The sequence below is a fragment of the Oculina patagonica genome, chromosome 2, assembly GCF_052425735.1.
Source record: "Oculina patagonica isolate OP01 chromosome 2, crgOcupat, whole genome shotgun sequence".
Lineage (NCBI taxonomy): Eukaryota > Metazoa > Cnidaria > Anthozoa > Scleractinia > Oculinidae > Oculina > Oculina patagonica.
In genome coordinates, this window is record NC_135759.1 from 30,887,225 (window position 1) to 30,904,880 (window position 17,656).

The 17,656-nt window shown below is 37.4% G+C and overlaps 2 protein-coding genes across 2 annotated transcripts; one reads left to right on the forward strand and one right to left on the reverse strand.

Moving 5' to 3' along the window:
* Window positions 1–1,108, reverse strand: LOC144642291 (uncharacterized). Its single transcript, XM_078501262.1, has 2 exons — window positions 65–1,108; window positions 1–6 (listed from the first exon to the last, which is right to left on the reverse strand). Exons 1-2 carry the CDS (start codon window positions 995–997, stop codon window positions 1–3), a joined length of 939 nt encoding a protein of 312 aa, XP_078357388.1. The 5' UTR covers window positions 998–1,108.
* An 11,172-nt stretch (window positions 1,109–12,280) lies between these two features.
* LOC144644093 (cystinosin homolog) lies at window positions 12,281–17,656 on the forward strand. The gene is made up of 2 exons (XM_078503512.1): window positions 12,281–12,949; window positions 15,063–17,656. The coding sequence occupies exons 1-2, from the start codon at window positions 12,470–12,472 to the stop codon at window positions 15,474–15,476; spliced, it is 894 nt and encodes a 297-aa protein (XP_078359638.1). The 5' UTR covers window positions 12,281–12,469; the 3' UTR covers window positions 15,477–17,656.

A 17,656-nucleotide genomic window follows, 5' to 3' on the forward strand; every position in this document is an offset into this window, starting at 1 on the left:
TCATTCCTATGAGGTTGCTTACTGAGCCAGAGTCAATAAGCACTCTTGTTGTAATGCCACTAACACTTACTTCTACTACTGGTTCTTTAGAACTGGTTACATTGCATGTTTCCTCTCTATTCTCAGTCACTGCGAATGCAAAAGCACAGTCCTCCTCACTATCAGATACCTCTTGATCACCCACAAAGTTAGTATTGTGATTTGGACGTCGCTGGTTTGTTTTACTTTTGCTTCCATAACTATCACTATTTCCCTGACAACACAAAGCAAAATGACCATACCTTCCACATTTTGCAAATTTCTTTCCCTTCGCTGGGCAGTTCCAGTCCCTTGCCAGATGCCCCTCTCTTCCACAATTGTAGCACTTTTTGTTTTTCTCATCCCTTTTTCCTTGTCTCGTCTTGACTGCATTGACACTGTCTTCCTCTACTTGCGGTGTCGGTGGGCTCACCGTCATGTTTGTTGCCTGTCGCCCCGCCGCTTCCCATGCACGAGCTTTATCTAGCGCCTCTTCTAGTGTAATATTCCTTTGTTCCAACAGTTTTCTCTTCAGTTCAAAATCCGTTAACTTCTCGATCAGCTGATCCCTCAAATTGTCGTTCAAACTCGTTCCAAAATTGCAGTGTCGGGCCTGTTTTCTTAGCCGAACCATAAACTGGTCAGCAGTCTCTCCATCTTGTGGTGTAAGTTGGCGAAAAACATGGCGTTCGTAGGGAATGTTCTCCTCGACTCGAAAGTAAGAGTCCAGCTTGCGAATGGCAATTTTGTAAGCATTGTCACCCTCCTCTGGGACAGGGCCAGGGTCTTGTAGATCTTCAAATATGTCCTGTACTTCCATCCCGGCGAAATGCAAGAGTTGAGATGTCTTCTTACGAACATTCTCGATGCCCTTTCCCTCGGCATAATATTCAAACGCACGCTTCCATTTACGCCACCTCTCCGCGACTTGCGAAGCCGGTCCGGTTAAATCCAACGGCGGTAAGTGCTTCTCAGTCATATTTGGACCATCCTCGTCGCCAATGTAGTATTCTTAAAGGCCACAAAGGCCAGCAACTCGATCTCACAAAGTAGCACTGTCACATACGCACTAAGCATACAAAACACAATCCTTCGCTTGACATGTGACCACGGTTTCCCGCGCTATGAGAGTCCCGGATGTCTATACAAATGTACAACACTACAGTCATCTTCTGAAATCTTCGGGACGACAATACTAAAAAAGGCAAAAACGATAAAGACAAACTGACTTGCGTTAATCAGCAATAATGGGCAGACTGATTTTTAAAGGTGGCCCACTGGTATTTATTGCTCTGACAGGTCCCTTTTTAAAGCGCGTTTTTGGAAAGGAAAACATTTCGCTATTTCTTAGAATTTTTAAATACAAAGCCTGACAGAAGAACCCTGAATTGATGTAAAATCATTAAAATTTTGACGATCAAGCAAGTTTTGTCTAATTATGAGCAGTTTTCTGAATAATAAAACGCGATTATTTTTAATATACCACGGTGAAATTTTTTGTAATGACCTCAAACAAATTGGCAAACAGTTCAAGTTCACCCACAGCCAGTTACATGATAATCCTTACCGTAGATTTTACAAAATAGCGACTTCTTAATTTTGCTCCTGAAACTGCTGTTTTATTCTGTCCGCCTCAACTGCCGCATAAATGTGCCAGCTATCTTGACGAAATACCCACCCCTTTTAAGGGTGATATTATAGTTAAATCCATTACCTGACTCGTGAATTCCACGTTAAATTTCACGCGAAAAGCGATTCGTGCGATATCGGTTTTGACACTGAACCATCGTTTTTCCACGGTTCACACTAGCTTTTAACCATTTTTTTTACGACCGAATGTTAGTATTTTACAGCACATTCTTGTTTTTTAAACATGTATTGCAAGTTTTCGTCACATCAGCACAAGAAAATCTTTCATCTCTTCGGCCTGAAAGAAGTAAGAAGTAATGCTTTCCTTCACCCTACGTAGGACCATTGTGCAAGCGCTAAGCACTTGTGTTGTCTAAACTTCATTACAACGATGTAATCTACCACGCCCTTCCGGACTACCTCGTAAATCGTCTTCAGCGTGGGCAAAAGGCGGCTGCGAGTTTTGTAGTGGAGAGATATGCTTCTCTAGACGACGTCCTATCTCTCAACTGGTTGCCAATACAAGAACATAGACAACTGAATTTGCTTAACTTAGTGCATAATTAAAGCTTTGTATAGTCCTTTTTGGCCCGAATACTTACGTTTAACTGTCCACAATCCGTCCAGAATCTTAAGGTCAAACAGTGGTATTCAAGTAGAAATCCCACTAATATCTAACACCTTTCAAGATCATGCCGCTACCCCATTTAACAAACTTCCCACGAACCTTGAAAACACTGCGGACCATGATGTATTTTGCAGGGAAGTAAAGCGCTTCCTTTTTGAAGAAAACTAAACCAACAGATTGATCTCCTGTAGCTTTTTAAATAGTATAGTATTTTTAAATGTATAATATAGTATAATATAGCATAGTAGTATACAGTAATTTAACGATTATAGAGTTTTAATTGTAAATATCATTTTATTTGTTAGGTTAGGGTAAGTTTGGTAAATGTAGAGTTACTCTGTAGAAATGTTACCAATAAAACCATTATTATTATTATTAATATTATTATTATTATTACAAGTTAAACCGGTAAAAGCAATATATAATTATATATCCCATAGAAAACAGGTTTAAATGTAAAATAGATTAGTGTGTATCAATCAGATTAATCTGCAGCTTACTTGCCTACATTCTGCAGTTCCAGAAAATATCCATACCCACCGCAAAATTCCCAGGAGGGATGGGGGATGGGGGTCTCAATAGTTTAAAAGAAAGTATGAAGCTAAACTGGAAATCCCAGGGGGTGGGAGGGTCCAAACCAAAGAACCATCCTTGGGGGAGGTACATGTATGGATATTTTTTGAAACCACTCCCTGTGGAATCAAGCCTGTGCTGCAAAAACAAACTTGACACATTAACTGGACACATTAACCTGGAGTAACATTTATGGTCTGCCATAATAATAATGTAAATTCTCTATTCTATTTCATTATTTTTGCATGTTTTTATTGAAACAAAAAAATTTTGTCATGAACCTCAGAATGGTTTTAAAACTTACATGTAATTGTCATTATTATTCAACACATGCGCGCGCTGCTCATATATGGTTAAAATGTTAACGATATCTGTCATCCGTACATAACAGATATCCTGCGATATACGCAGGTTGCAAAGATTCGTCCGAAATCTGGTAAAGCACTGCATAATAATGATTACAGTTTTTCTTTCTGCAAAATGTGTTTCGTTGACAATTTGTGGAATAATAAAACATTATTATCCTGCTCAATCTTGCGGAATATCGTCTGATTTTATGGCTAAGTATCAGGCGATATTCCGCGCGACATGTAGCCTTATTGGGTTCTGTAATGTTCATATTATATAAAGAGCCATAAATGTCACTAAAGTACATGTATATTCAGGTTTAAACTGGCAACATGTGGGAATCAATCATGTGACAATTTTATTACATTGACAAAGTGTGTATTTTTGAGTTCATTTTGACTTACAGGAATGCCCTTCCAAAGTCTTCAAGTCACCTGTAAATAGAAACAAAACAAACAAAAACTATTTTTTTTATGAAATTGCTATTTTCCAGCATGCAGACTGTATATTAAAATTAAATGGCTTTTTTCAGTGTGTGAAAAAACCTGGCTGCTTTAATGTTGGGCTAGTGGGTCCAATATTTTTTTCCACTTGCTAGATAGCCAAATGACATTTATGGATTTTAATTTTTTGTTGTGCTTGTTTCGAAAGAAACATGGGACTTTGGTTAAGCTTATATGTAATGGTTTCACTTTGCTCAGTCTTCCTGGATCATGAAAAGAAGAAATCAATTTTCTTTGCACACCTCCTTTCATTAAGTATTGCAGAAAAATGTCATGTATTACAAAAGAGCCATTCCACTATAAATAAGTAGGACATTGGTTAGCCTAAAAAGCTCCCTGGTTATCCTAAGCAGTACTTTAGTAAGCCTGAGTATAATTAGCTGAGGTGGCTTGAGGTTATGATATTAATTTTATTTAAGTTAGGTATTTCTGACTTGTATGGCACTTATGTGTCATGAAACATGCGAGCCATGCAAGCCATTCCAGTTAGCGTACATAGGATTCTGGTTAGCCTACATAGGATTCTGGTTAGCCTACATAGTACTCTGGTTAGCCTTAAAAGCACTTTGGTTGCCAAAGGATACATCATGTTGCTTGCAGTTAGCTTTATATTGGGATTAGGGTTTTCTGGCTTGCTTAAGTTTAAGGCCTGACAAATTTTTATATTGCTACTGAAGGTCATCCAACAACTGAAAATACAGGCCTTAAAAATGTAAAACAGATTTTTTATAAAGTAGACAAATGTCTGGTCAAAAAGCAGATCTTAAATGCCTCAGGTAATGAATGTGTGTAGAGAGAACTGGAAGGAAATTGCTAGAATTGACTGTCACATTAATATGTGTAAAACTAAGAGATCAACAACTACCTGTAGTGAACTTGTTACAATCCATAGTTTCACTCACTGAACAGTAATCCAAAATGTTCTGTCAAAACATTAGGCATTTTATTAGTCCCAAAAATTACCTGTAGACCACAAAATGCAAAGGAAAGGTAATATATATACAATAAAACATCATGGGAAGAACAAATATTAAGTTAAGAAATGGTCTCAGATATTTAACTTGCCCAAAGAGGCATTCCAAAACGTGAGTAGCACTGTTTAATTGAAGTCTAGATTAGCTACCAGGTTGACTGCAAGAGGTCTGTAGTCTAACTTAAAAAAAAAATAGAGATCACACTGAGCTGAAATGTTTCTTCCAATTTCAAAGGGAACACATCAAATTTTCCTGATTAATTTTTCTTTGCAGCCTAGAATGGCCACTTGTTCAATATTTTGAGAAACATTTCCGCACGTATAAATAATGAAAGGATGCAATTCTTATTAATTTGAAAAACAGTAGCTTAAAGTTCAGATGACGAACATAAATCCCGGACATCAATAAACAGTTGCATGCCTCGACGAAATGACTGCCATTTAATACTATCGAATCGTTCGAATCTCACTATCTACTCTTTTAAATTACGCCTAGCCCGGCTTTAATTCCAGTAAGCTAAATTGATAATCATGAGAAACGTCGAAAACATCAGCTTTTACCAGTCTAAAAAAATCATTGTTCAATGAGAAACACGAAACACTCACCTCAGGTTCCTGTATAAAGTTTCTGTTACCCACGTTTTCGCACGTTTCTACTCATTCCATATTTTTCTTTATCGGGAATACAAATGAAGGAGGTGTACCCTACGTTTGGGGACTCGTTTTGATCGCGTCAAGAAGAAAAACATCGACAAAACTGTCCTCGATAACCACAGGCAGACCACCCTATGTGTTCGTAGTTAATTGTTATTGTTGACACGAGACGAACAAAAGAAATTTTGAAATCTATAAGGGCTACTGAAATAAAGCTCTTGAAATTAAATATCTAAACTACATTTCGCTCTAAATATCTCAATAAAGTTGAATGAAACGTTTATCGACTCAATTGTTGCATTTCTTCGCCTGCGCGGGCCGTTTTAAGCGCCTTTTTAACTGATTTAGCCGGCCGAAGGCCGGTAATAGAAAAAGAGGAGACAAGGATTGCAAGTCGGCGGCCGACAGCAGTGACCTCCTCCACTTCAAACCGGAATTAACGCCAAACTTCTGAAAAGCTCACCTATCTGACGACGGCTATCGATCGGTGAGTTGTTGCTCTATCTCTTCGCCGAATTTGAACTTCATCCCTCCAACAATTTCCGAGAAAATCCACGCTGAAATCATGCATACAGCTTTCTGACTATGATCGGTGCTCAACTCAGCGACCAGAGAAATTCCAAACACGCCGGCCGTTTCAAATTCACCAATCAGCGCTTGGCATTTCGCGGCAGCCCGCCGCGGCTCAGAACCTGATTGGTGAATTTGAAACGGCCGGCATGTTCGGGATTTCTCTGGTCGCTGAGTTGAGCACCGATCATTTGTTTTTTTTTACCGCCGTATTTTTCAGGAAAGAGAAATAATGGCCATTTTTAAAAATACTTTTTGAAATACTACAACTTCGTTTAAAAATATCCTAAGGGAGAGATTCTAGTAAAGTTTCCAAGCGAATTTAAAAATGTGATCTGTTCTGGTCACGTGACCGATGACGTCATAACAATGAGATTGATTGAAAAGTACTTAACGTATAAGTATCTACCAACATGTACTTTCTTGTTACCTCACATTTAATGCAACGCCAGATACGTACTTGTACCCAGACTCCCATTTTTTGAAAATTGTACAGAGCCCCCTTAATATTTATATTTTGTTTTTCTTCGGTACCTCGGCAGTCCAAAATGCCTCACACCAATGTGCTTCAAACTGCAATGACTGTTTTTTCAGTAACAAACTATTTTCGTCACAGTAGGCAAATACGAACTTCTGAGCAAAGTCACGTGACTAATGACGTCATTGACATACGACTTATACAAGAAGTACTTTATGGTAAGGGATATTTCTAAACGACGTACTACTCCTACTGACTTCAAACTGACCAAGTTATTTGGCATTGACGATTTTTCAGTTGCAAAGGATTTTGGGAAGGTTTTTATTATAATTATATATTACTTTTATAATTATTAGTAAACAACACGGTTCCAAAGTGCAAAGCACTGATTATCAACAACGTCAAGTAAAGGTTTGAAGGAGGCGTGGACCAATGAATTAAGTACCTTGGAATAACTTAAAAATTAAAATTCGACATCGAGGGTGATTTTGAAATCCCGCTATTTGCGGTTCGCTTCGCAAGCACATTTAAATTAGTTCGCCGGTTTCTACCAGTTTCTACCAAGTTTCAAGCGTTTTGGCTTTGGATTGCAGGCTTCTAACATTAATTGATTCACTGAGCAGAGACGGTCCCAAAGTCACTGAAATTGCACCAATTCTCTATTTTCCAATTGCCCATAATACACTGTGTTTGCCCCCCAAATTTTGCATAAACTATTGTTTTCAAATTCTCTTGGGAGGACTGCATATTTCCAAAACAATAGTTTATGCAAAATTTGGGGGGCAAACAAAGTGCATTATGGGCAATTAAAATAGAGGATAGGCGATTTGCATGATGGCGTCATACAACTACCAGAATCCTTCACTTTTTCTTTTTATCATTAATTAGAGCGACGACATCGTGCAATGGGCTTTATTCGTATTCTCGGTATCGGACTGGAACTAGCTTGCAATCAAATGCAAATGACATGGAGCTGTTTTTAATGAAATTCTCCCGCATCAGCCTCCATTGCAAGCTAGGTCCAGTCCAATACCGAGAATACGAATATGGTCTATTGTGCTATTGCTGGAAACTCGAGTTTGGACTTTTTTCTATACGACAAGCTACATCTACATAAGTCAGTAAAAATCCTACGATATTACACCTACTGTAAAACTTTTAAAAAATCATAAGAGTTCAAAACTTGCTAAAACACTAAGCGAGTATAAAAGAAAACGTCGGAAATTTGGCTAGAGGTAACTATCTCCAAGGGGAGGCAGTTCCAGCCAGCGATAGTTCTGGGAAAATATGAATATTTAAAAACATCTTTTTGGTCATCGAGGTGATGGATCAAGAACTTTGAACTATCTTTAAAACCTTCTTCTTAGTTCCTGAGTGTATCCCACTCAAGGTCTTGCATCATATTCGTAACACTCCCATATCGGCTGTGGTTTTGTGAGCAGGAACATGCTTCTCATCATGTCTGATTATCGATTGCCGAAGCTTAAAAACAAGCGCAGACATCGCGCCAGCAATCGATGAAAACAAATTTGACATACAAACTGTTGGCTAAACTTGACAGCTGCAAGTTTGGAGATCTTTCCAGACGGCTATACGATTCTTGGAAAGGAGAAACTGGAAGGGGAATAATGGCAGCGTGTTTTGCAAGCGATGCTATAATAGAAGGCCGGGAGATATTATTGCTATCCATCGTGCTGACTTGGACAAGGGTTGTGAGATAATTATCTGGAGTCAATGCCAAAATACTGGGAGGCGTTCTAAATCAATCAGTCAATTCGCATGCTTTGATCGGCCAAACACACACGATTTGCCTAAAAGTCCTTGAAGAACTCGACTTCTCGTTGCTCAAGCTTGATGACAAGTTTATCAAACACGATGTGACAGTCGCAGGCGACTTTAATTCCCCAAATATTGATTGGAATAATCCTGAGATTCTATTAATTTCACGTCTCCTTACAAGAAGTTAGATCAAGAAATGAATAATGAGCATGGGCTTTTGGCTTCAATTAATTTGTAAAGAAACCAACCAAGAGACAAGCTAGGCAACTCTCACAATATTCTCGACCTTCGGTAATATAAAATCGCCCAGACATTATTAGCAATAATTAGTGTTGCTCCAGTGATGAATGATCGTGATATAGTTTTGTTTACAGTGAAGTCAGCTTGCCAAAGGAAACGGAATGTCAAGCGCAAAGTATTGCTGCTAATATAAGCACAAAAGTCAGTATGATAGTGAAACAGTGGAAGCGAAGTGCAACGACTTTGATATCGTCCGCAACATAACATTTGTGGTTTCTTACTTTTCGCATAAAATGACAATTACTCAACGACAGCTAACAAGCAAGGGCGAAAGAGAGATTATGCCATCAGCAATAAAGGCGAAGAAAACGCCGGATCTAAACATCACTGGAATACGTTCCGTTCTTTCAGGAGACTTACGCAGGAATACCTCAGTGAGAATCTTGGTTGTGCAATTAAAGGTATGACGAATGGCTGACTCAAGTCAGAAATTCCATGCAATTTTCAAGTGTTTTTACTGAAGAAAACCTTGAAAAGATTCCTCTAGTGGGCTGTGACCCTAAACCTAATATTAACAAGAAGCTTGAGAAGCTTGAGAAGCTTAAAATCGGGCGCTTAATAATTAGCTATCTGTTTTGACTTGAAAGGCAGGGTACAGTACAGTAAAAATCACTGGAAAAACAGTCACTTAAACCTATTCAGGCCGGGGGGGGGGGGGGGTGGAGGGGGCTTTTGAGGCCCGCGCTGACTTTGGACGCTTATAACTTTTTCAAGATTCAACCAAACGCTGCCAAACTTTGCGCGTTTATCTAAAATTTATCTCGGAATAATTTGGTAGGATTAGTTATTGTGCCAGTAACTTGAAATCACCATGGCAACGTCATTTTGACAGGCTTGTTTTCCCAAATTTGAATTTTTCGTGTTTCTATTTAATAATGAAAATCTGGAATGTTTTCAAGATTGCATTATTACTTAATGACATAATGGTCTCAATTTATAAAAATATATTTCGCACAATACAAATAAACGATTGAACTAGACGTCTAGAAAATATAAATTTGTAACACTTAGCAAAGTGCAGCCTTTTCGCAATACATAATAAAGGCGGGGTTTTACCTAAAGACCAATTTTTCCAACGCTTTAGGTGGCTGACGCATTTCAGTATTTTCCAGCCTTACACTTTAATGGAACAGTATACAACTCCTAATCAGATAACTACTATTGTCAAGAAAATGATCACAACTTATTGACAAATGATTAGGTATTTGTTTCATACCATTACTGTAATAGCAACTGGTGAAGAATAGTAGTACTGACCCAAAATATAAGGGCTGGAAAACACTGAAAACCATTTCAGCCGCGTTTCAAGGAATCCAAAAAAGCTTTACTTATCCCATATATATTTGTTTTGCAGTATTTTGTTAATTTTTGGACGATTTTGGGGGATGTCTGGGAGGCGATAGTTTTTCTCAAAGGATTAGTAAAATTTAGACAAATAAGAAATATTGGAGATTTAATGTGATTTTAAAATTTGAATTTGAAGTTAAAAATTGGTGGACGGACACCAAACAGTCTCCTGACAACCCGGAGTGCTCTTGCGAGGGGGTCAACTGTTTGGTGATGTTTCCATTCTTTTCTTCAATCCCTTCTTTAAATCTCTTAACGTTCCATTCAAATTCAGGTAGAACCCCACCTTTAAAAGTTTTGTTCTTGTGAGAAAACAACAGAAGTCAAAGGTTGCGTGATATAACCAAGCATGGATTTTAATTCTCCCTCCCTTTCCATCACCTTAGCCTTTCACCCCCACCTGTCCCTCCCTTTCTACTCTCATTCAATTTAATGTTTGTTTACATTTCCTAACCAATTCAGTATCGTACTAATCTGTGCCAAGCAATCAGATGATAACAGAAATTTGCCTTAATTTTGATCTCCCATACCATGACCTTAGAGTATAAACCGCTAATAAAACAAAACACACTTGATAATAATTCTCTGAGGTTATACACCTTGCAGTATTAACGTACTAACGAACTTGATAACAATCCCCATGTCGTACTAAGGATTTTTACTGATCAAAATAGAAAATAAGTTCACAATGGTTTGTTCCCAAAACGTTTTTTACTGTACAGAGGGTGTGTATATTGACCTGTAACTTGTATACCGTATTGAAAAATTCAGAACGAACCGACTTCTGCCCGCTACCATGATAACATGTTGAAAAATTAGCTCGTTCGAAACCGTAGCAAAATCGTTAGAGACTGACAAGATACAGCCGTTTACTGGCAGTCTTTGAAAATCCTGAATTTCATCAAAATGAGCCAAAATAAAGTTTTAAAATTTCTTTTATCAATATGGTTCTTATCTTCTTATTCAATTCTATGAACTGCTTTTATCCAGTACTGTCCACAAAGATTTCAATTTCCTCAAAGTTTCGTTACAAATGAAAACAAAATATTTCGTGCAGAATGTAATTTGATTAGGCGAATGTTTTCACGTCTATAAATACTTCAAGCAGTGAATGAAAAACCGTTTTGTTTTCATCGATGAGAACCACTTTCAAATAGTTAATGCATAAAAAATAACAATCAGATCAGAATACAATAATTATTAATGTAAGGTCTCGCTATTATGTCTTGGCAGAGATACTTCTTTTTTGCAAGTTCAAATGTATGCAAATTTCGTATGAAATGTAATTCGATTCCATTGTCTTGTTTAAAAACTCTTTCTTAAGAAAGTTGTATTTTCGTGAATAAAAACCCATTGGCCTGTTTTGTTTTCCTGATCATGTTTGTCTGTGATTTTTACAAAACATGTGGTCTTTTTTTTCGGAACTTTAAGTTGTACAAAAATTCCTATTTTGAACACAGATGTCACTTCCGGAATTTCTCATCTAAAATTCAATTGGTATTTAATTATAATTATTCGAAGTTTTCATTTTCAAGTCATCTTTTCATTTGATAGCTCAAGTTCACACCAATACTGTACATTGCCAATGTTTTGCTGACGTCTTGAGAAGTGTCTTACTGACGTCACTATTCAAATCTAAAATATATCCAAACCAAGTTGTGCAAACATTCTACTCTTTGTGACAGGCGACTTTGACGCCCAACTGTGCGGAAATGAAAATCGACATACTTCTTGCTAAATATATAAAAAATAGTTTTAAAGTGGAGTCCGCCTCAAAAAAATGTACCGCAAGATCACACTGCTATTTGTAGAAACTAGCAAAGCGTCTAGTTTCAAAGTTTCCAACAAAAACATTGCGTGACATGAATGACGTTACCCCTTTTATTTACAAAAATAGCTTCAACTTGTCAAAGCAACTACAGTTTCACAATGGTGATTATTAGTACTTTACCCCTTAAGCTTTTTTCTCTGTCCTCCCGCCGAAGCAAAGAAGAGAACCAGATTGCAGATTAGCCCAAAAGTCGACCCAGTGTTCCTACAACGATTTACTGTCAAAACTGAAATGAAACCGATTGGCCCAGGCTATCCCCGTCATTTTTAGCCGACAGGAGACTATCGTCTAGGACGCCCAAAGGGTAAACTATAAATCGGCCACGCCCGATTAATAATCTCAATAACCTGCAATAACCAATAACCGGCTATGGTTTCATGGTATATCTGGAATCGGTTTTAGTTAGACTCGTAACAACCAATAGTATATCAAAATCGATTTACAGGATAAAAAAGAAACCAAAATGAAAACCAGTTTTTATTCTCGACATCTTGCGTAAAATGATGGAAATGGCAGGACACCTCGCCCCAACCCCCCATTCCCCACCCTCCCCCGGTCCAATCTATGTAACGTCCCTTATGTAACGCAACGCGTTCTTTTTGTTTGTGTGACACCTTCATATTCAACCGTCCGGAGGGATTGATCAGGATAATTTAATGACAAATAGCTGTGGCATACAAAGCAAAACTAAAGAGAGACTTTTACGTCAAGAATCAGCTCAAGAAGAAATAGATAAACCGAACAAATCCAGTCATTGGTTGAAATCCATTTTACGTCACGTTGGCGCGTCCGGCTTGCCGCATGCCGCCAAACACGACTGTGCCGGCAGTTGCAATCAATGGCGAACACGACGGTTCTTATCATTTTGGCCGATGTGGTTGGCTGGAGTTATTTCTTATGTTGGACAGTATCCTTTTTCCCGCAGATATACGAAAACTGGAGACGGAAATGTGTGGTGGGCTTTTCGTTCGATATGTTGGGCTATTTTCTCCTCAGTTATGTAACATACCTGATTTACAATGTGGCGGTGTACTTCGACCCGAAGCTAGTTCTGAGCGATCTGAACGAGGACAACCCTGTGAAGTTAACGGATGTAGTGTTCGCTATCGTAGCGTTTATATGTACGAGTTTTCAGGGAATACAGTGCTTGATGTATGATCGAGGATCACAGACAATTCATCGTAGCACTGTCGTTGTTTGTATTGGTTGTTTGCTTGCTCTGGCCGTGCTAACTGTTCTTCGCTGTTTTGGGGTCGGCTCGTGGTTTTTGGTCCTCCAGTACTGTGGATACGTAAAACTGGTTGTGTCATTCGGAACGGTAAGTTATTCTAAATTACAGCACAGTAAATTGTATCAAAGTCAGGCCACGTGCGGGCTAATAATGCTTATCCTATTGTAGCCTGGTTATTTTTTTGTATTATCGTTAACGCGTCGTTAAGTCAATACTTGCACGTTAAAAATGCATGAGATGGTCATATTAGATACATTATGAAACGTTTAAATTTTGAATTCTCGGTAGCAGTTCAGCGTGTATCGTTTTAAGTTTTTTATCAGTTCAAAATATTCAGAGAAAAAGTGTTACAGTGGGGGTGGAGTGTAAGGGATGTTTGACTACATTGTTAAGGGGAGGGGGGGGGGGGACAGAGGGTCTGTGCTTCCTGTTTACTGTACCTTTTACTTCAGGTTCTTGCCCCTTCATTAGTGGTTCCCACCACTTTGTGCTATTTCTATTACAAAATTCTATGAAATACTGCAAAATTCTAATTTCTCCCGGTTCCTACCCCCACTCCTCCTGCCCCCTCTTCTACTTCGGCCTTCCATGCCCCTCCTGTTCCTTGACCCCCTCCACTGTAAATTTAGAACATCCTCAGGGCTGTAACTAGCAAGAGGCAAGACGAGAGTTTAACCTAAAATTAAAAACGTAATATGTTTCGTTAGGAAAATACATGTAATCCCCAGTTGAACAATATTGATTTTTTTTCTGAAGAAATACCTCATGAAAATGATGTTTTATAGTTTTTAGATTTCAAACTATTCTGGGCATGTTCCTATACTTCATTGGTGGCTCACGCTTTCAGTGCTCACAACTTTTACATACATTTATCTTATTATCCACTCCCGTCGGGGATATTCAGGGATATTACTTTTGCCTTGTCTAGGGCAAAAATCTGGTTACGGCCTCGAAAGTCAGCTTGGTATCAAGGTCTATAGAACAAATAGAGGAAAAGGAAACTGAACAAGCATGGTTATTCATTTCTTCTGTTGGTTTCATCAGGCTTCGAAGATCCAAAGTTGCTAATGCCGTAAAATTCCAAAAGTAGGGACACCTGTTACTTTCGGAATTAGAAGTCTTTGAGGCTCTCTACGTTCGGGTAGTAAAAACCATAATCAGATGGACTACTGCATGGAAAAATCAGCCAGTGTAGAGGAAATTTTCTCTGATATATCTGACTCAGGGCAGGAAAGCTAGGCAGATACCATAAATTGTTTCTACACCAGGACCCACTGCTGCATTAGTATGCTGTATTAATATCTCAGTATGCTGTTAGTTATTTCAGTTTTAATTTGAAGAAACATTCCTGTTAATAGGTTCCATTCAAAATCCAACAGTTTCCAATTTTAATTTGAAGAAAGTTCCTGCTAGTACATTCCTGTAACTTGATGAAAATTATGTGGGTATTGTTTACGTGGTGAAATTGATGGAGCACAAATTCATGAGCATTCATAATGGTTTGTGACATACTTGATACCTTCCCTTGTTGTTAAGTTGCATTATTTTACCTTTTACTCAACTATTGATTGGAAAAATAAATTTATTAAACCTGGAGTGTTAATATTTTCGGTGGGCTGAGCAAAAAAGGGGGGGGGAATGGTTGTGGACGCACTACTATCAGTGGAGGTTGCCTCCCCCAGGATTAATAATCAGCCACAATTTTTTGATGTTAATTTTTTTAGTGGGGGGGGGGGGGTAGTTACTTTCGAATAATTCCACGGTAGTGTCAGATAGTTCATAAATCGCCTGATGTACATTTTTGCTATTGATAAACAGTCTAACTCACCCGATCATTACCTCATAATCTATTATCCTGTCTGGTGGTATCTAAAGTGAGTGTACAGGCTACTCACAAGGTCTTCGTCGTCAGACTGTGCTTGACTTGCTGATTTTATTTTTGCCTGTTACCCCACTTGGGAACCTGTCTACGTGCAGGCTCTGGTCTAAGTTGCAAGTCCAGTGTTTAGGGTGTGGGGTTTTTGGGAAGGTGGAGCAACTGTATTAAAGTGCTAAATTAAAAACAAATTAAAGTGAGATTAGTTTGTTCAATTGGTTTTTTTTTGGAAGCACAATTGTTTCAAAACAAAAAGCAGTTCTGAACACTTATGTACTGTTGAATTTAATATTGAACTCTTTTTACACTGTTTTTGTATTCCAGTATTCTCCTCAAGTGTGGCTTAATTTCAAACGCAAGTCCACAGCTGGATTCCATATTGGTGGAGTGTTGCTTGATTTTGGAGGTGGAGTTCTTAGCTTGCTACAAATGGATCTGTACTGCTTCATCGAACACAGTAACACTCAGCTGACTGGCAACATTCCCAAGATGGCCTTGGCTGTCGTCACACTCTTATTCAACATCATCCTTGTCTGGCAGCATTATGTTTTCTACTTTGGAAACGAACACGATGCTAGTGAACAAGAACCACTATTGAAAGGTAGGAAGAAGACTAAGTTTTATGCTGTAGATGTCAACGCTGATGATGGAGATTTACTGGTGACGAGTTTGTCTCTGTCAATGGAACAAAGTGCTGAAGAGGTGAGACGAACTCATTCGCAAGAGTCCCCCGTGTAAACTTATCAGTGGACTGTCAATCAGATACACACTATACTGGTAATTATTTTAATTTATTGAGTGGAGGGATTCAGATTTGGTAATTTAAACTAAAATAATTTAATTTGTTTATTTATTAATCCTATTAACTAATTTAAATTATGGAATTGCTGTTATCAGTCAACTTGTGGAAATATATGCAAAATATGAAAATTATTTAAAACATTTCAACTACCGGTAGCCCATGTGAGTGACCATATTGTAATCTGTCAAACTTCAAAATTGAGACTATACAATGTACTGTACATGCAGATTAACCAAGAATATATTTTTAAATGCAGTCCTTCTACATGTACGTGTACATGTAATATAAAAAGCTGTTCTTATGGACACTGTTTATATAGTTAACTTTTGCTCATGGGCTTGCTTGACTTGTCATGCCATAGACAACACTGTAGTGAGAATTTAATGGAAAAATTTGAAACCAAAGCTTTAAAAGTCTATATTTTATAAAATCAAACAAATAGCAAATGAAGGCAATTATATTGCTATAAAGAATTTATATATGTTATAACATATTGTTATAAAACAATAGATAGGTATTTTTGCCCAGGTGATGTTGTAAGCCATTTGAGAGGTACATGTACATGTATGTTAATTTTTAATTTTCAATTGTCTACTAAATCCTTGAAGTACAGTTATCTTGTATGAAAGTGAGATAACCAAAAAAGGAATAATTCAATAATAATAATGATAATAATTCTTTATTGGAAGAAACTTATTACAACACACAGGCACAGGGTTTTTGGGGCGATCTTTCATAAAAAAATATAAATAAATAAATTAAATTTAATTTGATAAGATTTTCTCAGTAACAGCTGGTAAAGGTTTAATATTTATTTGTAAAATAAATATATTAATAATGTAAGTTTGAAATGCTTGGTTTAAATTTCAAGTTTGAAATGGCTGTTTGAATATGCAACCCTCCAAGTTAAGACCATTTTAGTCGCCATGGCGACTAACATTTTGGAGCTGGCGACTATATTGGAACCAAAATTGAGAAGAAGGATTGAAAGCATGAGCTTAATTTAGCGACTAAAATTTTTCACTGGCGACCAGTCAGTGGCCAAATGGCCACTGTCAAAAAAAATAAACTTGGAGGGTTGATATGTGCTTAAGTTATTAAAATAGTTGGGAGTTTTAAGGTTTGGGTAGTAATAAGTTAATTAAGGAAGATATGTCACAATATTAAGCCTTTTTTTGCTGTGTACTAGCTTGCGAACACAGTCGCATTTCCAGCTTTCGCTTGTCTCTGCCGGAAAATGAGAGAGACAGGCAAAAGCTGGAATTGTGTCTGCTTTTGCAGGCTAGCTGTAAGAAGAATTACCTCCTAATTGATTAAATAAGTTAAAAATAAGACAAAAATGGTCAAGGATGGTTAAAATTGCAAATGATTATGACTAATTAAGGTTCACCATCCATAGCATAGTGCTACATTTAGTGAAATTTAAATTAGGCAAGACTGCCTTGAAAATGCTATATGTACATGTATGTATTCTATAATGCATTTAAAATTGCATTACAGTTATTTTACTTTCTAATTTACTTTTAAGAACACTTGAGTATCAAACATACTTTACCTATTAATAGCACTGAAAGGCTTCTTGAGGTGGACAGTGTTAGGAGATGATAAAAAATGAAGCCCACTAATTTGTAAAAGAAAGAGAAAAGAGGGATTCTTAAATCCTCAATTTCAGTCTGTTAAGAGTGATATTTTGAAATCGAATTTGTTTTAAATCATTTTTAAAAGAACGTTTTGTAAATAGTCTATAAATCCTGTGTGAGTTTATGACTGAACGAATGAATGGATGGATGGATGAATGAATGACTGAATGAATGAATGAATGAATGAATGAATGAATCTGTATTTATTCCACACAGTTGCAACATCGTGCAATTTTACATTACAGACAATTTTAAAGTTACTAAATATTATCAAAGCTAATGTTAAGATCAAAAGCACACTATAGACCTAGTTCTATACTTATTGAAACAAACATCTATCACTTCAGGCAATTAAAGTTGGTTTACCTTTTAAGAATTTGTTTAATGTTTCCGCTTCAACTGAACATTAGCTTTGCCTTTTACAAGAAATGTCCTCCTTCCAAATATGCTTGAAGAAGGAATGGAATAAAAGAATC

Coding starts and splice junctions, on each gene's coding strand:
- LOC144644093 (XM_078503512.1), top strand. CDS start 12,470: ATGGCGAACACGACGGTTCTTATCATTTTGGCCGATGTGGTTGGCTGG. Junction 12,950..15,062: donor TGGTTGTGTCATTCGGAACG/GTAAGTTATTCT, acceptor TTTGTATTCCAG/TATTCTCCTCAAGTGTGGCT.
- LOC144642291 (XM_078501262.1), bottom strand. CDS start 997: ATGACTGAGAAGCACTTACCGCCGTTGGATTTAACCGGACCGGCTTCG.